Source organism: Rhea americana, unplaced genomic scaffold (assembly GCF_003343005.1).
Source record: "Rhea americana isolate MKP2758 unplaced genomic scaffold, rheAme1 scaffold_139, whole genome shotgun sequence".
Lineage (NCBI taxonomy): Eukaryota > Metazoa > Chordata > Aves > Rheiformes > Rheidae > Rhea > Rhea americana.
This window is the reverse complement of record NW_028185472.1, coordinates 427,448-451,153: the sequence shown is the minus strand read 5'-3', so window position 1 is coordinate 451,153 and position 23,706 is coordinate 427,448. Positions and strand designations below refer to the sequence as shown.

The 23,706-nt window shown below is 49.9% G+C and overlaps 1 protein-coding gene across 1 annotated transcript; it reads left to right on the top strand.

Moving 5' to 3' along the window:
• Nucleotides 1-1,087: 1,087 nt before the first annotated feature.
• On the top strand, nt 1,088-22,309 carry ANO9 (anoctamin 9). The gene is made up of 24 exons (XM_085298425.1): nt 1,088-1,107; nt 5,776-5,835; nt 6,069-6,185; nt 6,856-6,992; nt 7,324-7,373; nt 7,891-7,949; nt 8,161-8,243; nt 10,423-10,557; nt 10,680-10,776; nt 11,185-11,245; nt 12,795-12,877; nt 13,718-13,822; nt 14,519-14,683; nt 14,775-14,811; nt 15,416-15,527; nt 15,906-15,963; nt 16,148-16,245; nt 16,891-17,060; nt 17,561-17,713; nt 18,060-18,207; nt 18,968-19,087; nt 19,359-19,452; nt 19,695-19,807; nt 21,378-22,309. Exons 1-24 carry the CDS (start codon nt 1,102-1,104, stop codon nt 21,403-21,405), a joined length of 2,289 nt encoding a protein of 762 aa, XP_085154551.1. The 5' UTR covers nt 1,088-1,101; the 3' UTR covers nt 21,406-22,309.
• Nucleotides 22,310-23,706: the final 1,397 nt, after the last annotated feature.

Below are 23,706 nucleotides of genomic sequence, written 5' to 3'. Positions count from 1 at the left end.
AACAGATGTTGCCTAAATTGTTGACACTGAATCCTGAAGACCCACATGCAACAGTACAAGCTGTATCACACACAGGAGAAAGCAGTGCACAAATTCCAGCGCTGTTTTCACTAGCCGGTGGGGTGTGAAGGAAGGATTTCTCTGCCTCTGTTTGGTCCTTCCAGGGAGCCAAACATTCTCTGTAGGTCATAGAAGGCTTTCTAATGACTAGATATGGAAAATCAGAAGGAACAAGGCACACAAGGTGCCTGCTCAGGGCAGAGAGTTATGTTCAGGTGGAAGAACGGTTGGACAGGCTCTCCTCACTTCTCTGAAAGCTTGTGCTTTGCCTCTGTTCCTCATCCCAGCTCTAGAGGAATGCACCCCAGCTGCTGTCCTGACCACTCTCAAAGCCTGTGCTGCTCTCATCCCCTCCCTCTTACACCCAAACTTTTCAGTGGTGCCAGGAATTTAGCCTAAGAGCAGAACAAGGCAAGTTATACATATCTCTGCCTTGTTCTCCTCTTTTAGCTGTAATCTTTTTAAATTTCTTTCTTGTAATAAGTAGTTTAATGCTTTATAAAGCCTCTGCTAAGATCCTCTTCCTCCTTTTGGCCCTTTTTTATGACATCTTTTTTCTCTGGGGATAAGACCACAGGCAGCACTAGTATAGAGAGGTACAGGGGCACTGGGCAGAAGAGGAAGACAAGGGAGCCAGAAGTGTTCCCACCAAGCAATAGATCTGACTAGAGCTGCAAAAGCCAGCTCCCAAGGGTTATCTGCACACCTTGATGGGCGGTACTGAGCTTGCCACTCCTTGAATGAGGGTGAAGGGCAGTTTTTTCGCCTCCTCCTTGATTTCTGCTCATTGCTAGGCAGAGGCAGCTCCCTCCCAAGGCAGGAGAGTGTCCCACACGGAAGTTAAGTCACCACTCAATTCACATGAGACCTCAGAGAGAGGAGCTGGGGAAGCAAACCACACTTGGCAGCAAAACTCCAGGAGTCTCAGCTTGTCCTGCTTGCAGTCACAGCTACAGCATCTGTCTGAGAGACAGCTCCTAGGAGATCTGCCAGGAGGAACAAAAGGAGAGAGGGAGAAAGACAGAGACTTTCCACTTCACCATGCAGGTAAGAAACAAACTATTTACCAATTTCCAGGACATTATTTTTCAGTACCTCTGAACCACTTGTAGCTTAGAAATATGGCATGCTGTGCTCTACTACACAGGTGCTTGGAGCCCCTTAGGTACTCCAGTGTTCAAAATGTAGTAAAAAGATTCAGTTCCTCTTCCCAGCAAGCAATCTCATTCTTACTACAAACATGCCACAGGGAAAGCAGTGTGTTGTGCTTGCTTTTAGGACCTGCATCCTGGGAACGAGAGAGAGCCAAGCTCCCCACACCACCCCAAAAGGTGCAGAGAGGTTGGGCCAGAAGGGCCATTCACAGCTCCAGATGTTGATGCCAGAGTTTAGACTTACCAGAGTAAATCAGCAGGATTTTCCCCACTCCYTGCCTCTCTCTGAGGGGGAAGGCTGAGGAGAGCTGACATCCTTGGATGTTTCAAGAGTCCATGAAATAAAACAAGGGAAGAGAGGGAGTTACAAAGCTTTGTTTCTGTAGCTTGAAAGAAAAAACAAACTTTTTTTAATTCAAAAAGCCTTGCAAATTTCCTTAGATTGGGACAGATGGTAATTGCATAGGTGTCTTCTTAATTAAAGATTATCACATTCCTTAGGAAACTATGACATAAGGTGGAAGGGCTTTAAGGGAAGGGAAGGGAGAAGGGAAGCATTTGTAGGAAACATCCCCAAGATAAAGACTTGGTTTTATTGTGTGTGGTGGGAACCACCCAAACCCTCACCAACCTGTAGTTAGAAAGAAAAACAAGGATATATAATCCTAGCCAGGTCCTCAGCCTAAAAAAATAACAGGTGACTACACTATGGGCAGGAACCCAAAGGTAGGTACGATTATCATTATTTTGGGAGCGCTCAGAAGCCCTTGGCAGGGATAGGATCTGGCCTCTCAAGGAGGCAAGACCCAGCTAGAGAGAAGCAAGTGCTCTTTAGGGCATGTAAATCCTTCCTACGTTAAAATTACTGCTTCTCATTGCACAGGTTACTTCTGTTACACCTTTACATGACATGGCTCCAACCCTGCTCCAAACATGGGTCAGGAAAGAGCTAAACTGCCACCTTCCTCCTTGATAGCAAGGATTAGAGTCCACACTTTATACAACCCCTTCTTTATACAACCCAAGGCTTTTTTGCTTGCGCAAAGCACCTGTCCAGCTGCCTCATCCTGCCAGAGAGCTGTGAGCCTGGGCAACTAGAGCCACTGAAAGTAGGTGTAGGACTACTAGTGACTAGTGACCAGAAGTCCCTGCCCCCTTAGCACAAATTACATCTGGCCCAAAGAACAGACTGCGCTGCTGCATAACAGTCCCATGGGCCAGGGTTTAAACCTGCCTTTGCCTCATGCTTAGCCCAACTCATGTGCATTGTAGTAGCCACCATAGTGCATTAAGCTTGCTGAACAGACACKGTAATAACCATATGTTTGAAGATCCCCCTCTGGAGCTCAAGATATTTTTTATTCATTATTGCAGTTTCCAGTTCCCCTTCTGTGAAGCAATAAACTGCAAATATTTTGCAAGTTCACCACCACTTCCCAGCTTTCAGCCTGCTCCCTCATATGCAGATTCACTCTGCCTGCAAAGGGGGTACCACATGGTAAATTGTGTTGCTATGGGAACACAGAGAAAAGCCTGACGAGCTGCTAAAGATGCAAGTATCATGACAACCTTATAGCCTAGACAGCTATGCACTGGTGACCTAAAGAAACGTCCCACCAATTCTTAGCACTTGACTGGAAAAGTGAAAAGTAACAAGTCCCTCTTGGTATTAAAGTCAGTGCTCATTGTTTTGGGAGCACTCAGAAGCCCTTGGCAGGGATAGGATCTGGTCGCACAAGACGTCAGGAGTGCTGATAGAGGCATGTGGCCTGCTGAAGCTGTGCAGGGTCAGCCTCAATGCTGGCCAAGAGCCCGAGGCAGGGGTGAAATGGCCATAGGAGCCAGTATACCACTGTCAGTGGTCTGGAGCAGCTTCCCCATAAAGCTGTATGCAGAGCTGGTGGGGATTTGAACATGGAGAGCTATCAAGTGGTATGTAATTAYGGACAAATTAGGGGGGAAGAAAAACATTACCTTGATCATTACCTTGATGCTGTGCTGCATAGTGACACTGAGACGTATCACAATAGTTCTAGAGAAACCCAAATAAGGAGTGGAGGCTATAGAGGATATAGCTTGGAGAGGGAAGAGAGACAAGAAAGGGGTTTATGCCTGTTGTGATAGGGGTCTTCTCACTCTCATCCAAATCTTGAAAGGAAAAGAAAGCACGGTAGCAGTTTTTCTCCCTAAAAGCAGCTTCCAGAGCAGCTTTTAAGAGCAAAGCAGCTACTTTACTTGAAGGGTGTGCTAGCCCCCTGCACCATGTGGTATTGTGGCATTATGCCAGTACATAAAGATGCTCCTCCCTTATCCCCAACACAGGTAGATCACATATGCTAGATATGGCATAACACTGTGGCGCAGGGGAACAGCCCTGCAGCTGGGGGGTGAGGGGCCTTGTTACTCCAGATGCCTCCAACCCCCTCAGCCTGGCTATAAGGACCAAGCTCCAGGCTGGATGCAGCTAATTTATAAGCCTGCCTTTATAATCCTACCAGCATCTCTCCTAGGAAAGAGCTGGGCTCATCAGGATGCCTTGCCTCCCAAGCAGAGTACCAGGCCTGCAGACGGGGGGCCAGGGATGACCTGGAAACAGGAGATGTGGTGCTAGCATGTCCACTCACCTCTTCCCACCCTCATCTGTGGTTAACACCAATAGGACAGCAGTGTAAACTTGTTGGCTTCTGACATCTGAGAATACCTTGAAAATCTAATGTACTCCTTTTCTACTCCACCACCAAAAAAGGTACCACCCCCTTCTCCACATCACAGTGGTCACTGGTAGAGCTGAAACACTGGGAGCCCCAGTAGGCAATCTCTGCAGGATGAGACTGGTGTGCATACAGGCTGAGAGAAACCATCTAGGCAGGAATGAAAATGCAGCCTGCAGAGAGGTGGTGCCAGCCTATATCTGTGCCAGCATCAGCAGGTGGGGCAGAGCTGCAATGAGGGCTCCTGCTCCCTCCCCGTATGCCAGGACACAGGCTCTTGGCTGAGGGCAAGCAGAGTTTCTGCTCCAGCTAAGTGCTTACCCACCTGTAAGAGTAGGAGCAATGTGGAGAAACCAAGGCAAGATGGGGAGCTGAGAGCAAAAACCCAGTTCTCCCAACACAAAGGAGGCTCAGGGCTGTGATAAAGCAGACGACAGCACCAGAAATGCCCTCTGCAGCTTGAGCTAGGTCTGGCAGTAGGCAGCACTAGTCCCTACTCTAACAGCACCTCTGCAATGGAAGCCCCTCTTTTCAAGCCTCCCAGCCTCACTCTCAGCAATGCTTGTCAAATGAGGAGCATCAGTAAGCAGAAAGACAACACACTCTCACCTTCTTTTGTCCACAGATGAAATCCTTTCTGGCAGAGTTTTAACCTTTGGCTGCGTTCTCAGTTTGGCTCTCTATTGCCAGTCTCCTGGCACTTTGAGTGAACTCAGGACCCAGGCTCCATGTGAGAGGTTTGGCAGAGCGTTTCAGTCCTTTCCTCATCCTGGTACCATTCCGGTACCATAGTCTAGTTCTTAAGTGAGAGCTTGGGGTCCAAATCTTACAGCACAGCTTGGTTGCACCATCACCACTCTGCTCTGGAGATGACAGCTGGCTAAACTTGTTTGGCCACTCTTTCCACAGACTGATTATAATCCCCATCCCCTGGCAGCTGCCTCCTGCTTCTGTGCTGTGTCACTATGCCCCTGGGAATAGCAGCATAACTGTTTGTGGGGCCACATCACGAACCTGCTTTCCGAACACYCTTTGCAATCTTCATTAATTCATTTCCTCCCAAACTCGGCCCCAACACTGTAACAGACATGAATCTCCTCTGCTTCCAAAAGGYAGAGAGAAGAGAGTCACAAGGTCTGCCAATGAGGCACTAGCAATAATCAGGACTAGCAGAAGTGAATATAGGCTCCTAGGATCTGGATGTCACTGGAAGGCTTYTCTTTCCTACAGGGTGACCTGCTGTCTCTCCTGCCTTTTTCTGGAACCGTTTATTCTCCCTTCTTCAGATAAACCAGAAGGAAAACAGGCTGGCACCGGGATGTACCCTGCTCTTCCCCAGCAGTTTTATTTGACCTAATGGCTTGACTGATAGGCAAAAAACACTCTTAGCTTTGTCCATCCAGTGTAGCTACACACCGCCCTCTGCCCCTAAGARGGACAGGCTAGGGGATGCCCAAGTACATCCTGCCCATGCTTTCTTTTGGGATGCCTTTCTTCTGCTACTGCCAAATGCTCTGAACTCCAAACAGTCTTGCAGAGCCTTTGCAGACCACTACAGTGCTGRGTCAGCAGAAAATAGTGCAAAATGTTTGTCTGTACTATTAGAGACAGGTTTCTGTGCAGAGTTTGGGTGGAYGGGAGAGGGGGGAAAAGAAAAAGAAGTGTTTCTCACCTGCTTTTAGCAGCTAGAGTGGAGCAGCTTGGTCTTGTTGCTCCATAAGTGGGATAAGGCTCTGATCCACATGGTCACAATGCCTTCTAGATGTTTTCAGGAACAAGTTKGCTCCAAGTCCAGACATGGGATCTCCCAGGAATCATGCTGAAGCCTCTCCTGGTTTTCTCTTCCATAGGATGAAATTCTGTTGACTCCCTGGAGAGAGTTTCCTGATGATTTGGACCCATTTGCCCTGGTAAGCTTTGCTCCCTCTGCACTCACAGGAAGTTCAGCACAACTCCAAAAGGGGGAAAGGAAGGATGTCACAGCCAGGGGCTGAGTCTGTTTCCCCTTCCCCACTCTCCTGCTCACTTCCCTGAGGAACCTCTAATATGAGTGGGACAGGGGCCAACCTACTCCCTCTCCCCCAAATCTGAGAAGCTGGAAGAAACTCATCCTTGTTAATTCCCTGGGGTTTTCTATGGGCAGGATGAACAGGAGTGGGATTTCATCCTYGTGAGTGACATCCATCAAATGGGCAGTGAGAAGGAGATCAAGAGGAAGAAGTTCCTGGATGAGCTGAGCAAGAAGGGATTCACCATCAAGGTGAGGGGCCATAGGAGGGAAAGGCAGCAGATACTTGGATATCTTGTAATACCCAAGGTCTGAGCATAGCTCAGGCTCCTGCRTCCCAGGAGCTGGGAGAGGCCTGAATCATCCAGCCAGTCTCCCCACCAGTGCTGTAAAACACACCATGGACCAAGGGAGACACCAGCCCCAGGACTCACACAGCCCCTGGGCCTTGCAGGGGAATTAACACCAAACCGTCCTTTTGCTGCTTTGTGCCTTGTGATGCCCTCTTGATTCTGGCCCATCCTGGGGTTATTTCAAAACAGATCCCCATCCCCAGTAACAGCATGCGACCAGGCTACCTGAGCCTGTTTTGGCCTGACAGATAGCATCTAGCCAGCTCAGTGACTGGGTACACAAAGGCCGCAATAATCCTTTTCCTACCACCACCACCAAAAGGAGGGTTTGGAAATCAGGCCACAGGCTTTTCCCAGCATCAGGGATCAGGCCACAGTGAGAGATCAGAGCCAGCAAGCAGCACGGAGCTGAAGGACCTTTGCATCTCTACTCTCCTGGAAAAAAGGGAGCTCTGCAGAGTGTTGCCCTCACTTTCATGCAGGCCCCTGCCCTCCTAGTGGAAGTCCCTCTGGCCAAGCCTTTGGCTCAGACAGCATAGCTTTAACAGCCCTTCTCTTCCACCCCCTAGAAAATTGAGGACAAGAAGCTATTTTATGGAGTCCGTGCCCCAAAATGGATCTTCCGGAAATACCAATGGCTCATGAGGAACCCAGACAGCAGGTTGCAAAGCCCCGGTGCCCATCATGATGTACCAGTGACAACCAGGTACTGAGCTGAGCTACTGACTACCTATGCCTTGCAGTCCTGTTCCTCAGCTCTAGCACTGATTTTTCCAGTGTAACTCAGGGTTTTGCCAGGCTTCCCATTTCTAGGCATCCCAGGAATTCCCATTCCACAGAACGCCACCTACCACTGCAACTGGTGCTAAGTTGCCAGCTCCTCTCTGTCCACAGCTAAGTTATCCTTTCTTTCCCCCTTCTGCCTTTGGATTTTGGTGCATCTCTTCTCCCTTCCTTCCTGCTGCCCTGCTTTTCAGGGCCAGAAAACCAGCCTGCCTCCCCAGAACAGCCTTTAACCCCAGTTTCTCCTTGCTTAGGATACGGATTGTGAACTTCATCCTGCAGAACACAGTGACTCCTGACCTCGGTAAGGGAATGTGGATAATGGGCCACTACATCACCCTTATCCCTGCTGCAGTGCACAGCTTGAATTGGCAGCTGGGGTTCATCCTGAGAGGTTGATTTGCTACTGTGTCTGGAGGGAGATTTGGACTCAGTAGTCAAGAACAGCCTGCTATTCCCCATCTYCAAATCCCTGACCTCAGCTGCCCACTGCTGCTGTCCTGTGTCCCCAGAATAGMTCATCCCTCCCTGGCACCCCAAGACTCAGACATCAGCAGGATAGGTGCAGGGTGCTGGCTCTCTAGCTGTCCCTAAGGGTCTTCCTACCTGGCTTGCTCCCAGAGCCACCCCCAACGCAGCCTGGTAGAGTAGCACAACCAGAAGGATTATCACTGATCCCTTTGGAATAGCTCAGCCTTTCCCAGGCATTTTTCCCCCAAAGCTTCATGAAAGGTTTGGGGTCATTCTGCCTGGCTGGGAGTATGCAGGGGAGAGATCAAAGCTTCATCTCACTAACCTTCCCTGTTCTACTCTGCTATCAGAGAAGCTGCGTGACCTGATGAAAAAGAATGTCTTTGAGGCAGCATTTCCACTGCACGAGGTGAGGCTGAGCATGCAGGTACCTGACAGTAAAAGCCATGAGAGGCAGAGGAACAAGGCTGGGTGGGGGAGACCTTCGGTTAATTGAGGCTGAGTAAGCATGTGTGTGGATGAAGGGCACGACCAGTCTCCAGATGGCAGCCTGGGGAGCCAGCCTGGGGATTAAGATTGCCTTGATGTTCCTKTGTCTGACCGACTTCTCTGCTCTCCAGAAAGAAGAGAAAAGCTTGTTCCTAAAGGAGAAATGGGCTCGATGGAGAGATATATTTTGTCAACAGCCAATTGAGAATATCAGGTAATGCAGGCAGAGAGGCACAGCTGACCCATCTAGCCAAGAGGCCCCAGTAAGCCACCACCTGAAACTCAGAGGTTTATATCCCTTCTCAAACTCCTGGGCATTCTTTTAAATCATTAGCTTGAGCCTGATTATTCTCATATACATAGGACTTCTTCTGAAGCCTGTTAAATTCTTAGCCTAAGGGGTATTCTGTGGCTCTGTCTGCTAATTTTGCAGTATGAAACAGCCCCCACATCTGCACTGGTTTTTAATTGGCCTGTTTCATTTTAAACCACCCTCTCCTTCCATTCCTGTGTTTAAAAGCATCAGCACAGCACATCCGKCCTGAGGCTAAACTTGGGACATTAAAGGCAACAAGGGGATGCCCTAGCTGTATTAAAACTACAAAGGGCACAGCTCTTATTTCTAAAGGGAAGGGAGGAAAAAAAAAAGCATAATGCAGAAGTTTTGTTTCTCTTTTTTTTTTTTTTTTTAAAGGCATTTCTGCAGATTTTGTCTTCACAAAGCAGATCAGCTGTGACCTCTGTTACTTGTGCAAGACAGAGATACAAACCAGAATGCAGGCAGGACATGTCAAATATTTAGAGTAATTGAGAAAATTTCAAACTAACGGGGCTGAAAACAATCAYCCTGTATAAAGTCTGGGCAGAAGTCTCTAAACTTCTAGCAATCATTATGACAAAGACCCCTCACCCCCTCTCTTCCCTCCAAAAAAGAAAACAAACAAATGAAAAATCAAGTTGCACACCAGAGGTGGTATATCATCAAGGGACAACAGAGCACTGAGCATTGATYAATTCTCCAAGGCCAGTGGAAGGAGAGGAAGAATCATAGAGTTTTCAAGGGGGTCTGTTAAGGAGACAGAATACTAGAATGGAGATGTTGTGTTCTCCTTCTTTAAATGTTTCTTATAGTTTAAGAAGTCTAGTAGGGAGTCTTGATGCCTCTTCAGTGGGCAGGGTCAGACAGATCATTGTTTCTGTTGAGCATGCATCAGGACCCACTGTTATCTTGGGGGGGTTAAGGAGCCAAGCATGAAATTTCTTACATAGGTCAGGGAGCCAGTTACCACTTTTGACTACTGGTAGAAAGTTATTTCCCCTGGAATATAGGGGAGAAGGCAGATACATCAGTTAGTAACTACAGTTACTTCTTGTCTGTACCTCCAAACCTCTCCCACATCTCAGAAAAACTGAGATGCTGCCACTCAAAAAAAAAAAAAAAAGTGAAAGAACTGCAGGAAGACAGATGAAATCAGAACAGAAATTGGTTTGGTAAGAGCTTTGAGACATACTGTACCCCACAGCTCGCAATCTTCCTTCTAACCTCACATTTTTAAAATTGTTCTGTAGACACTGACTGCAGCTTGGTCTCTCAACCATTCCCTCCCCTTCTTGCCCGGGGTATGATTAATGTGATCACTTCTCCCTTTGAATTAGTCCCTCTGGGCTCCCTTCATGAAAGGGAAAAAGCAGCACTTCCAGGAGCATGCCAGCATCACATGAAGGTGGACATTGCATGAGAGCAACTCTCTCTGCAGCAGCCCAGGGCAACAAGCTCAGAGGAAGGCCTACCCTCTAAGCACTGCACATTCTCCAAGGTAAAAACAAACAAAAAACTTCATCCCTTTAGTTTGCTTCAACCTCTAGGTTGGTTGAGAGCAAGAGTAGCCTTCTTATGGGCCACTCCAAATCCCCATATGACAGCATGCCCCATACTAGGCACTACAGATCAAGTTAACTCTATGGCCACAACAGTCTCGCATCRTTTTCTGCTCTGCATTCGCTCCTCAGCTGGAGCTGTGCTCTGAGCAGGTCTTTGCTGTGCTGCCCTGCARTGATGTCCACAAAGCTCTTTGCTACATCCTCACACAATCTTTTAAAGCCCACATGCAAAGAAGCCCAGCTATAATGCTTAGGCATTACCTTGCATATGCTGCTGCTGAAGTCCTCTATGATCTGCTGCCCACTCATGTTCTTTCCAGCTCCTCTCTACTCATTTGGGCTGAGTCTCCAAATCCCAACCAAATCCCCAGACATACAGAGAGCACCTCCCCTCCTGGACCTGACGTCCTTTAAGGGGTGGAAGTGATCTTCAGTGTTTTCTAGTGRCATCTGGCAGCATGGCCTCCTTCACTGGCTCTGAAGCACATCTCACCTGCAGCCTTTCCTTCCAGGGGTTATTTTGGTGAGAAGGTGGCCTTGTACTTTGCCTGGCTGGGTTGGTACACCTACCTGCTGGGAATTGCTGCAGTGGTTGGACTGCTGGTCTTTGTGGCTGGGATTACAGTTTTCAGCTCCAGCCAGGTGAGGTAAGACTGTTGGGGATGCCAGGTATGCATCCCATTCATGATCCTTCATTATGCTTGCAGATTTGAGTGGAAGCTAAGCCACTGCTGTTCTCCTTTGCTTTCCATTTCCCCCTTCTCCCTAGCAAGGAGATCTGTGAAGCCAATACAACCATTATGTGCCCGCTCTGTGATCAAARGTGCCCATTCTGGCTGCTCTCTGACACCTGCACCTATGCCAAGGTAGGTAGCTCCCTTCTAGTGACAGGTTCAGGGCAAAGGACAGGCAAATGCTTCCAGCTTATGCTGTGCCCACATCACTAGAAACAAGAGTTGCCTGTGAAAGGTGGCTACACTATGCAGAAGATTTCCCGTAACCTCTGTAATAAGGAGGCGGTAAAGCCATATCAGGCCTCCATCACCACCAAAGTAAAGGAAATTATACCACAGTCTAACAAGTCTCCAGTACCTACCACCTTCCTGCATTTTTCCCCTCTTAAAACATCTTTACCTATCTCTGGGAGGACTGGGTTGGCAAGAAGACCTGTTTTCCCATGGACTGTGTGAGCACAGAGCCTTCCCCCCAGATGCCACAGCCCTGACACTCAGCTGTCTCCAAGTCACATTCTTCTTTGCTCTCCTGTTCTCCAGGTCACTCACATGATTGACAACGAGGGGACAGTTTTGTTTGCCATGTTCATGGCAATCTGGGGTAGGTGTCAACACCTCAGCAGCAAGTAAACAGAGTTCGGAAAAGGGAACAGCACAGGGGCAGAGCAGGTGGACAAGAGCAGGGCACCAACATGGCTCACCTGGGACTGAGCACTTCCCACAGCCCCAGCAGAGCTATGCAGCTCAGTACACAAGAAGGAAGGGTACAGCAGAGCAGATACAGAGCAATAACAGGAGGAAGAGGGGAGTCTTCAAGTACCTTTGGGCAAGAGTTTCAAAGCCAGCCCTGAGTATTCCCCTCTAGAGCTCAGTCATGGCACTTCACCCTTGCCAGGCCTCCATCACCCCAGCACCTTCAGCCAGGGTGACAGACTCTCCATCTTCTAGTGGACTACAACCTCCAACACATACTTCAAGGCCCAGAGGGCCATTTTCTACTCATGGACTTTTAAAGACCTTAGCTCCTCTGCTTCCAGGAGCATCAATTCCCCCTCCAGACACAGCAAGGGATAAAATCACCCCAGCTTTTTCCTACTGTTCCCCACATACTCATCTTTTCTGCATGATAGCTTTTACACCTTTCCCTCATCACAGCCTCCTCTAAGTCACCCAGCAAACTCTTCCTCTTACTGCCTGAACTAGAGACTTTTCTAGCAGCTGCCTGTAAGTGATCCCAGCTGAGGGAAGGAAGGATCAGCAGATCCCTTATTAACCCTTTCCCAGTTGCTGAATAATCTCTTAGCTCCTGTGGAATAAGTACAACAAACCACTAGGCTCTGATTTAATATGACCGCAACTCCACATTAGCTACATATCTCACTTGATTTTATTACAGCTCTTTCAGTTACAAACACTATAGTGACTGTAATTAATATGCATTTGGGCTGGGCTGTGAGGCTGTGACCCAAGGAGGCCATAGGCATGATCYTGGATGTTGCTATGCGCCTGTTTACATGGGGATAAACTCAGGAAGGTTAATCCAGATTAACAGAAGGTGTGGCTGCAAATGAATTAACAGAGGCATAGCCATACTGGGGTGCAGTGCTAAATATTCCACTGTAAAGGCATATTTTTCACTAATCTAGAATAATTTGGCTGGCTGGTTCCACGTAATCACACTCACCACAACAGAATAGCCATGGTGCTTATTCCAGTTTATGCCAWGCCTCTGCAGTCACTAGAGGTGGCTTGAGTCCCAGTAAAAACCCATGCATGTACCTCCATCCCTCTCTCCACACCAAGCCAAGTGCTGGTTGCCACCCATCTTGGATATTTTCCTGGTCGCTGAGATGCAAAGGTGGGTGCTCCAAAGTGCTAGTGAGTGTGTGCTATTCCAGCCAGCACTACTGAGAAAACTGACCCTTGTGTCTGTATGTCCAGCCAGCTCCACTTGGGATCCGCACCCTGAGTTGGTGCAGCAGTTAAGAGCTGTCAGCAGCCTCTCCTTCATGGGCCAAGAGTGGTCTGGGTTCATTCACCCTGAGGCTGGATGGTAATGTGACTGTCTGATCCACTTTGTAGTGTGGAGGGGCAACTTCTTTTCTGGAGCCAATTCTGAGCATCATAACGCTCCCTTCTTCTGCCTGCAGCCACTGTGTTCCTGGAGCTGTGGAAGAGACAGAGGGCCACTGTGGTCACCAACTGGGACCTGTACCAGTGGGATGATGATGAGGTGAGGATGTCATCTTTCCTTAGTGCTTTTCTCTTTCGGGGTAGGACCTACAGAAGAGAAACAGCACAGGCACCCCCCTGCCCATCTCTCTGGATGTGGACATCTAATGGATGACCATAAACAAGGGCAAAGTCAATTCCTGGCTCCTTTGATAGTCCTGGGAGAGATAGACCAGACACCTCCAGAGAGTGGAGCAGTTGCTAGTCACCTCTTGCCATTGCTAGTCACCTCTCCACCTGCACGAGAGCTTGAACTTAATCAGGACCAGCCATGCCACTGTGGTTTAGCCTGGCTTGCCTCGGCTTGCCTTGGGAACTCATCGCTGCAAGCTACTTCCCAAAGAGGTAACAACCCCTGCATAGAAGAATGTCAGCTACATTTTTCATTAATTCAAACCTGAGAGGTATTTGCTGGATGGCCAGTCAGCAAAAYGATGGGGGCTTAATAGCTTTTGCAGAGGAAAGCAGAAGCAATCAGTCCACAGGCAAATGGGCAATGCTTCCCAGATGGTGTCCCAGACTTGCTTGGCTTCTCAGGAGAAAAGGGTATGGTGCAGGGAGCCTTGATGAAACACAGGGTAGCCCTGTAAGTGGCTCTCTCTCCTGCTAGGAAGTTCAGGTGCCTGGATCTCTTTGCATTGCACCTGTTTGTGCAACCATACATGCATTGTCATTGCCCGAGTCTGTTCCTGCTGGGCACACCTCTGCAGGCCAAACATTTATCAAGGTCCTTGTCCTCCTTTGGCCCTGCTCATGCTGTATCTCCTTTGGCACAACCACCCCTGGGCTTGCCACTACTTACGCATGGTTCTGATGGATTGTCTCTTCCTCATCTTTTTAGGAGGAACTGGCTATGGAGCTGATCAATAACCCTCTGCACGAACCCCAGCGGTACCAGCACTCCTACTTCCGCAGCACCATCGTAATTCTCTTGGTTCTGGTCATGGTATGTGCCTTACTCAGACATCCTGCCAGCTGGGTGCATCATGTCAGAGCATGCTCTGAGTGTAGGTTTGTGTGGCTATGCTTGCCAGGTGATGATAGGAAGTTCTGGTTGAAGGGCATGTAGGACTTCCTTCTTTCCTGCTTGCTCTACTGCAGGAAAAGGGCCTCAGAGCAGAGTGCCCTGTTGCTGGAGGCTGAAACCAGGTTGTTACAGCAGGTCCGTGCCCATCACAAGGATCTGGGGGCCTCATAGTCTGCTGAGCTGATGGTAGAGGTCAACAGCCCTTCATGGATTTGGGCCAAAGTCTCYGCTTTTGCAGTGGAGAGCAGTGAGGATCAAGACAGGAGCAGCATGCCAGGGCCTACACTGTGATACACAGCGGGTAGGAAGAGGAAAATTGTCCCCTAGAYACTTGTTTCTCCCTGTGGGACAATGGAAAGAGTCTAGACAAACAGTTCAGACAGAAACATCCACACTAYGAGCCTGTAAGGGGGATAATGCTCTCCCAAAGAGCACTGGCTTGTATTTGAGTCCATGACCAAACGAACTCTGGTGAACGGTGCCATGGTGATTGAAGGGCTGGTGTTCCTCAGTTCTCCTCACCACTCTGCTGCAGCACAAGAGAGCACTTACCCACAAAGCACCACCTTCTGCCACTCCACTCCCGTCATTCTCTACTTCCCTAATTCTCCACAGATCGCTGTGCTGATCGGAATCGCCCATGCGCTCGTCATTTACAGGGTGATGGCAATGGCTCTCTTCACCCAGAGCACCTTTGAGTTCATCCGGGAGCAGGCYGACACAGTAGCAGTGATGACAGGGGCTGTGCTACACTACCTCACCATTGTCATCATGACCAAGGTACGGAGCATGGTGCAGGGGGAACAGTGGGCCTTCTCCCTGCTCTCTTGCTCTCAGCTCTCCCTTCTCATTTTACACCTCTCTCCTGCAGGTCAACAGGCGTGTGGCCCTCTATCTCTGTGACCTGGGTAAGGGAAACCTGGGGTTGCCTCCTTCCTGCACCCACACTCCATGGCACTGAACTGTCCAGTGGTACCTGGGGGCTGCAGCAGAGCACCTCCTTGGTTCCCAAAYGCAGCCAAACTTCTGGCCCCTTCCCTTCCTCTGCCCCTGCAAAACATCTACCAGGCAGCTCCTGACGTGCAGGTCTCCATTGGGATGCCAGCAGCCATCCAGCATGTACACCTTGCAAGCTCATTTGAGGTTCACAGGCTGCCAGCTGGTTCCCTAGCCACTTTATGCTTCAGAAGGGTAGTCAGCCTATGGGGCTGAGCACTAGTGCAAGTACAAAGCTATTGCAGCTGCTGGAGAGCTGACTAAATGGTCTCTCTCCCAGCTGAGGGTCTCCTTCTGTTCCAGCTCTTGGCTGTGAGGTGGCTCTTTGCTGAGCTGGGCTCACTCCCTTCAAAGGGCTCCTGGCAGGATGAGCTTAGGTGAAGGGGCAGGGAGGSATCTACAGGAGGAGGAGACACCTTTCCAGTCTCCAGAGAGGTGCAGTGGGGGCCCCAGAAGGAGCAAGGCAAGGTCTCACTGTTGTGTGAGGAAGCCCCTGGGCTCTGCTCCTGTCCCCAGAGAAACCACGGACCTTCTCGCAGCGTGAGAACAACTTTACCATGAAGATCTTCACCTTCCAGTTCTTCACAAACTTCTCTTCACTCATCTACATTGCCTTCTTCCTGGGGCGGTGAGTGGCATCCGGCAGAGGGGAGCCCAGGGCAGAGGCATGCATCTTTGGCTCTCTGCTGGGAAGGGAAACACCAGTTCTGGAGGCCCTCTGTGCCAGGACAGACCAGCTCCTCTACCCTCACAGTCAGAACAGTGTCCAGGGCAGCTGGCAGAAGTGAGCGGGGTTCCCCCCAGAGCCCCTTTCTGACCAGCGTGAGCCAGTGGGACACCAGCAGGGCCATGGCTTTTCCCTGAGGGCATAGCAGGTGGGGGAAGCTCCTTGTCTCTGCTGGCAGTCAGAGGGTGGTGCCCACTATCCTGCAGCTGGATGTTCACCCAAAGAGAGGGGTCAACAGTGGGGCTCAGCAGATATCGTTGTTGTTGCTTCTCTGCTCAGGATCAATGGCCGCCCGGGAAATTACGTGCGTGTTGCTGGCAAGTGGAGACTGGAGGAGGTGAGGGACTTGCCACAGTGCTCTCTGACCCCACATCGCAAGCTTCTACCCTGCATTTCCCCACTGTTCAGCAAGGCCTTGCCAAGTTTCAGCTCCCTCCTATGGGGTCTGGCTTTGCCAAACAGCTCCTCAGGCCAAGCTGTTCATTTGCAGTGTGCCACTTTCTCCCCTTGTCCCTCTGCAGTGCCACCCCAGCGGCTGCATCACTGACCTCTTCATCCAGATGGCCATTATCATGTTACTCAAGCAGACCATTAGCAACTTCATGGAGTACCTGGTCCCGTAAGCCTTTCTCCAGCCCATGGAGTGCTCTCTGGGTGCTCCTGGGCATGCAACATGGCTTCTCTGCTCTTACAGAGAGTAACTTCAGCCCTTGGACCCAGTGGTTTTTTTTTGTACCTTGTCTCAGGTGTCAAAGGCTGTTGCTGCTAGCAGTTCAGCCCTGCTGTTCTCTGCAGGCAGCACTACAAACTATTCCAGAAAGAACCAGTATTAGGCACTGCACCRGAGAGTAGGCATGATACCATGTCCCCAGGGAGCAGGAGCCTGCTAGCACCACTGCCACACATACCCCTTTGCTACTCATGCTGCTATAGTCCAGCTCAAACCAACTCGTATAGCCGACCAGTCTGAGTGCAACAGTGGCATCAGAGCGGAGACCCATTCAAAGGCCAGGCRCTCGCTGGACAGGGATGCTCCAGGTGTCAGGCAGCTTCCAGGACCTGCCTACAATATTGCACCACGCTGGATGGGCCTTCCCATGACGTCATCATCCACCAGCTGCTCCCTAGTTGTGGCCCTGTGTGGCTCACCTTCAGCAGTAGTCACATGTCTCTCAGAGCAGGGAAGGGGAAGGAGGGAGGGAGTCTGGCAGTCTGGCTTAACCAGGGCCCTGGCCCTCCACCCACACACTCCCTCCCTTTGCAGCTGGCTAACCTACAAGCTACACAAGAAGCAGAAGCTCCCCAAGAAGAGAAACATGATGATGTTTGGGGAGGAAGAGGAGGCTGAAGATCCCTGCAAAAAGCTGTGGCTGAGCAACTATCACCTCAGCGAAGTCAACATCTTCAGCTTGTTTGACGAGTTCTTGGAGATGGGTATGTGGGGCAAGTGAGGAGCGGCACTGAATGCTGCCCAGAGGGCACTAGCTGCAGATACAGGAGTGCGTTCCTTGGCTGGGAGATCCTGATATCAAGGAGCCTGATACTGGGGGCAGGTGTGAAGGTAGCCTTTGCTCATGCCGAGGGGAGCTAGCAAGGCCTAGAGCTCCATGTGAGCCTTGTGGGATGGAGAGGCCTAGTAGTGGTGCAGCTAACAGTCTCTACACATTAGTCCTACCAGCCATGGGAGAAGGAGAGGAAGCTGTCATGGCACCAGTATGGGAACATCTTCCCATGCTGAACGGAGGGCGTGAAAAAACTGGCCTAGTACCACTCCAGTCCCGTGAATAAAGAAGAGAGAGCTTTGGGACTGAGATCCCATGCCYAGCCCCACTCCAATAACTCTCGCAAACCAAGGAGACACAAATCCAGACAGCAGTCAGGTCACTGCAGGATGTGCCCTCCATACCAGCACATGGCATTTTCTCCTTCCACAGTGATCCAGTACAGCTTCACCACCATTTTTGTTGCTGCCTTTCCACTCGCCCCACTGCTGGCATTCTTCAACAACCTCTTCGAGATCCGCCTGGATGCCATCAAGATGATACAGTTACACCGGCGCATGGTGCCCAGGAAAGCCAATGATATCGGTGAGATGTGGCCCAAGGAGCGCTCTCACCCCCCAGTGCAGCTGTTTGCCACAGAAGATGCTGGTATTAAGTCTCTTCCCCAGTGCAGGACTCTTGAGTGTCCCTGTGCCAGAGCCTGGTACTACTTGACAATGGAGTTAGCAGAGCATAGGAAGAGCCATGGACTGGGGAAGGAGAAGCTATTTCAGCCACTGCAGAGGCTGAGACAGCTGGAAGCTCTCCTTCCTTGACCCAGTCCTCTTTGGCCATGACAAAACTGTCCCTAAGCTGGGGCTTGGTTTGTGGCCTTAGAGCAGTGGCACGGGGATGGCAGCATGGGGCCTCCCTGACTGCTTTTCTCTCACAGGAATCTGGCTGCAGGTCCTGGAGGCCATCGGCATCTTGGCTGTCATTGGCAATGGACTGGTGATCGCCATCACATCCGACTTCATTCCCATTCAGGTCTACAAGTACACATATAGCCCCTGCATGACAGAAAACAGCACTACCATAGAGTGAGTGCTGCCAATCAGCTGCTCTCTCCCACCTGGAGCCCTGCCCACAACATCTTGGCCTGCCTCAGTGCTGCTGGTGCAGAAGTCCAAGGTTGCTGAGCAGTCTCCTGTGGTAGGGTGTGGGAGAAGGCGARCAGAGCAGAGTTTTCCAGGTGGCACCCCATCTTCAGCATCCCAGCYAGCCTTCTGTTCACATCATCACCATGGCACTTGGAGGCCAGTGTGGGGTTGTGGAGAGCAGGCTTTGGTGGGTAAATTGGTACCCCTGCAAGGAAAGAGCAGACTCACTTAGTAACTTCGGAAAGCTACAGGAAGGACTTTCAAATGCCTGGGTGCCTGCCAATGCTCCCTCCTGCCCTTGCCCTCTTCCCCAACAGCTTTTGACTCACCATTTTCAATCAAACTGGATAAAAGTCTCAGGGGTTTTAGGTCCTCCCAGGTTATGTGAAAATGGGAGGCTAGGAAGGGGAGGGAAAGACCCAGATGGGTGCTGGCTTCCCCCAAAAAGGGAGGCTACAGTTTGTACTCATCCATATTAATAGTCACCTGAGAAGGTACACACAAGGGTGATCTTAAAAGCTGCAGGAAGACAGGCTTTCTAGCAATCAGTCTGGGGCATTTCTTTCCATCCCTGAGAAAGATCCAAGAGTGACAGCTTTCAGTTAGGGCATCCCACACACTCCCAGTGAGGCAGTGAACCAGGAACCCCCATCTCASCACCGTGCTGATGTGCGTGGATATGTTGTTTCTCCCTTCGCAGCTGCTCAACAGGCTACATCAACCACAGCCTCTCCATCTTCCGCACCCAGGACTTTGAGCCACATATGAAGTTGYCTGAAAAACTACCAGACTTTCTTAGGCATGAGATCAAGGAATGCAGGTAACAGCAGCTCTAAGCCTTTGCTCTGTAGCATTCCCCACCCCAGCCCCTCACTGTGGCATCCAGCCAGTAAATGGTGAGCAGCTAGGCTGCAGAGTAAGGCTTGGAGAGGGACCATGGAAGAAGTCATCTCTGTTCCTCTGTTAAGAGGGAGCCCAGCACTGGGATTCCTCTCCAGCCCCCGTGGAGCCTGGCTAGAGGGAGCTCAGGCAGGGTGTGATGCCTGGTGCAGGGGGGAGGCTGGGCTGGCACTGACCGGGCTGTGCTGCAGGTACCGAGATTACAGGAATGCTGATGACTACAGCTACACAGTCCAGTTTTGGCATGTGTTTGCAGCCCGGCTTGCCTTCCTCATCCTCTTTGAGGTGAGTGCTACAGGAGCTGCTTGTGGACAGAGGAAGGGAGGGAGGAGGAAGAAGAGGAGGCTGGGGCAAACAGGGGGATAGCAGCACTGGGAAATGGGCTGGGTGTGTGCCACTCACATGGGCCACATTAACAGGCCTGGGGAGCTCCTGCCTTTGGCTAAGAGCACCTGAGCCAGCGCTCCCTACTCATACCTCTGGCAACAGCTCTCACTGCCCATGGTGGCTCTGTTTCCTTTTTGCAGCATGTGGCTCTGTGCATCAAAYTAATTGCAGCCTGGTATGTCCCCGATGTCCCCCAATCAGTTAAGAATTGTATACTGGATGAAAAACACACCAAACTTCAGAAGGAACTGAGGTGGGTGATGCCTGAGAAGGTCCCAGGGGCTACTGTCCTCAGAGACGGTACTGTCACCAGCAGGAGATCTGACTAGCTGGAAAATCAGTTCACTCCAAAAGCCCATGATAAGACCACCTTAACCACTGCTGCCCTGGGGGTCCCCCCATAAGGAGGCAGAAGTGTGGGGCTGTGAGTTCATGCCCTCTCAACAGCCACTCCATCAAACTCCATTCAAGGTCAGCAGGCCCCACTGAGGCTAAGCCCCACCGGAGGTTGCTGTGGGGAGCTGGCCATGGCCTCTCTTTGCAGCTATACAGAAACAAAAGTRGCTCTTGTTATTCATGAGGTATGCAGTGCTTGGAGTTGAGGCAGTGAAGCACCAAAGAGTAGTCTAACCCATCCATACTCAAACACATGCTCTCTAAGCAGAGCACAGGAGGCCCCAGTGGGCTGCTTTGCTCTGAACATCCCAGGACTCCTCATCTTTGTGTGCTGCTGTTTGTATWTCTGCCTGGGCAGCCATTACCACAGCTTTCCTTATGTCCTTCACCTCCTCCTTCGTCCTCCTAGRCTGTTGCTCTCTTTTGTAAGAAGAAATAAGATATGCTAGCCTGGATCAAGACAGCTAGGTAACTTCTCCTCTAGTTTTCATCCCAGCYTCTGCTACCTTCATCCACTGAAGCTGGAGAGCAGAAGTCTCACCCTGCAGTCACCAAGAAAGGCCAGTGCTCCCACAGGCAGCCAGCTGGGGCAACCCAGGGACCAGGAGCCCCGAGTCCTCAGACAGCAGCCGCCCCGACCCCCTTTRGCATGCACAAATACTGCTCTTGGCTACAGGCTACACACTGCCTGTGAGCCATACAAAAGGGCCCAGATTAGAAGGACAAGTTATGCAGATCTTTAGCATTCCTTGAGCCCTAGTGTGTAAAACACTCATTTTAGAACAAGCTGCGTTACCCTTAAATAAGGATCCATCTCTCTCCAGCAGCAACAGCCTCACTGGCTAGCCCAGGTGCCTGGCTTTTAGTTATCTCRAGGCCACTAAAATGAGTCCCACCTGAGGTGATTCAATATTAGAGCTCACTGGAGGAAGGGTCTGTTTGTCTTTTCTTTTAGAAAAAGAAAAGCTYCAATAAAAAAGGGGGAATCATTTTGTCCAAATTTTCTATTTACAGCTTTTCAATCCTTGGTGAAAAAAATGAAGTATCACAACTGGAAACAGAACCAGTGAAGCTCAGTGCTAKAGGTTGGCCTTAGTGCTGCTATGCTTTACAGACTGGGCACCTCTTTGCAGGAGGGCTCACCCTGCCCCTCTCCAAGGCTAACCTGGTCCCACGTGCCACCTCTGAAATCCAGGCTAGAGCAGAGAACAGAGATATGCAGGGCTCATAAAATACCATGCTGCCATAGTTCACTTTTGCTTCTGATGCCCTGTCAACACAGGGATTTTCCACAAACAAYGTATCACCATTTTGTCATTTATCTTTGGCAAAAGGCCCTGTTTCYGCTCAAAATTTTTGTCCAATTCCCCATTACTCTCCAATTTGAATAGCTGACTTCCATGACATCCTTTTCCTTTCTCCCCCAGCATGATGGAGTACTCTACCGATGTGTAGCATGAGGAGAATGAGAAACATAGACCTGAGACCCCCTCCCCAGCCTAACAGTACCACAGGCATAGGAGATACCGTCATGGCACTGCCCAGAGAGACACGGTTCCCTGGCTGTGACTGAGTTTGGACTTGAACTGGGAAGCCACAATGTGATAGTGGCCTTGCAGGAGCAGAGCACTCCGAAACTTGCATGACCATGAGGAGAYGCGGCAGACACAGGGATGGTGCTTTTCCAGGATGCCAGATAGCTGGGGAGAAGCTTTCACGCTATTAACAAACCACAACGCATTGCCAGCTGTGGCGAGAAGAGCTCCCATTTCCAGAGGCAAAGCCTACAGCTGGCCCAGGGAAAGGACAGCCCCACCAGCACAGCCTGTGGGTCCCTGTGATTCGAGCTTGGCAGCTCCTCAGGAAGAGCTGCTTTGTAGTCAGCTTTGGCCACCTTTTTCGGTGCCCTGCAAAGAGCCTAGTATGTTCAGCAGTATCCCAGCAGCCGTCAGGTGAACACAACATTGATCTGCAGAAGATGATCTGGATTTTCCATCAGTCACTGCCTTGATGTGCAATTCTGTGTTAAGGACACCTAGCAGGAAAAGCCAGCTAGCTCAATCCAGGCTCACTTTCCAGCTCTTTTTTGCACTTTGGCCCCTCTTCCTCTGCCTTCAGTGGCCTCACTGCTCCAGAAATTTCAGTCCTTCCTCTTTCACGACAGCCAGCACAACCCAGCCCTTACAACAACTACCATATGGCTGCAGCTCCAACCCACTGCTTTCAYGGACTCTGGAAAAATACAATTGCTAACAGAATTGTCTTTTGCACTAGGGCTCTGCCAAGCCAATGCATCTACTGTAAGAATGCTGAGCAGTTGTTGCTGACCCAATAACAAGCAAAATGGCAAATAAACCTAATACCCATGCAGACGCAAGCAGCTGTGTCTTCAGCCGCCATGACTCACTATTCTCACTAGAATTGCCTGTGCCTCCTGCTTTGTCATCTGCATCACTCAAAGAAATTCCCTCCCTCCCAATTATTTTCTTAATATGGATAATCAGAAAAGGCTGAACCTCAAGCATTTGTGCTTAGCATGGAGCCAGGCAGGCCTCAGCGAGGGGGGCTGCCAATCGGTAGCTTTGAAAGAAGTTGGTACTTTGATCATGCATAGCAGAAAATAACCTCTTAAGGGTGCTTAGACACTGGAGTAACAAATACATCGAGACACACTGAAAATCCTAAGTGGTAGGGTGAGAAAGGATTATGACTCCACCTCTTGCTCCAAACCATGATCTGCAAGCCCAAAGTCCTGCCCAAGTCCTGCCAGCCTGACATTTCTCTACCATTTTACCTTAAAAGTCTTCCAGTGCTGGCTAGGGCTATACACAAGGTTGGGTTTTTTTGTTTGTTTGTTCACTTGCTTTTATGTAGCAGAAAGCAGGAGTTAAACGCCATGGTGGAGTAGATGCCACAGTCAACCCCAACTATTCTAATATTGGTGTATTCTTGACGTCCTAGTGTTKCTCACTGCTGGGTCTGCCTTTAGTAACTAATTGACTGAGATTTGAAACAGAGTTATCTGTGCTAAAGGAACATAGGCTTTGTTCATCCAGGCCTGTAAATGCCTGAGTACCCTTCAACAYGTGACTGTTTGGTCAACTTGGAGTGCAGAAACAGCTCTTTGATRCCCAGTGAGATTACCCATATACATTACGCTAGGCTTGCATGTAGCAGTCCTGCTGGGCTGGGTTTGCAATGCACAAGGAAATTGCTTTCCTCTTTGTTTTATTGCAACGGTCCTAGTGTTTGCCGCTGTGCTGCAGAGTTTGTTGGGCTTTCTGGTACTCTGTCATCATTGTTAGGTATGTGCTGCAACAGCATGGTAATCTTTCTATTACTCCTTTGTATGAAATGCAATCTTCTACTATAAAAATATTTCTCAAATACTGCATTCATTCAKTAACAACAGAGAGTCAAACTGCTCCGGGATGAAAGAGGATTGACGCACGAAGATCATTTTAAACACATGGCTTGTGAATGTGACCATGACCTGGGTGAAATTTCAGTTAAGGAGCAGGGTTGGAGCATGGCACAGGTCACCGCAGCTCAGCTTCTAGCTTTGTTACGGTCCTTGCAGACTCTTGGGCAAGTCTGCTAAAGAGTTTCAAAGCTGACCTAAGAGCTAGAAAATCTTACATATATATATGTATGTATGTATGTATGTATGTATATAATATATATATATATATATATATATATATAATTGAAAACTTCTAACCAGTTTTGGCCCCCACAGCCGCGTTTTGCCCGCAG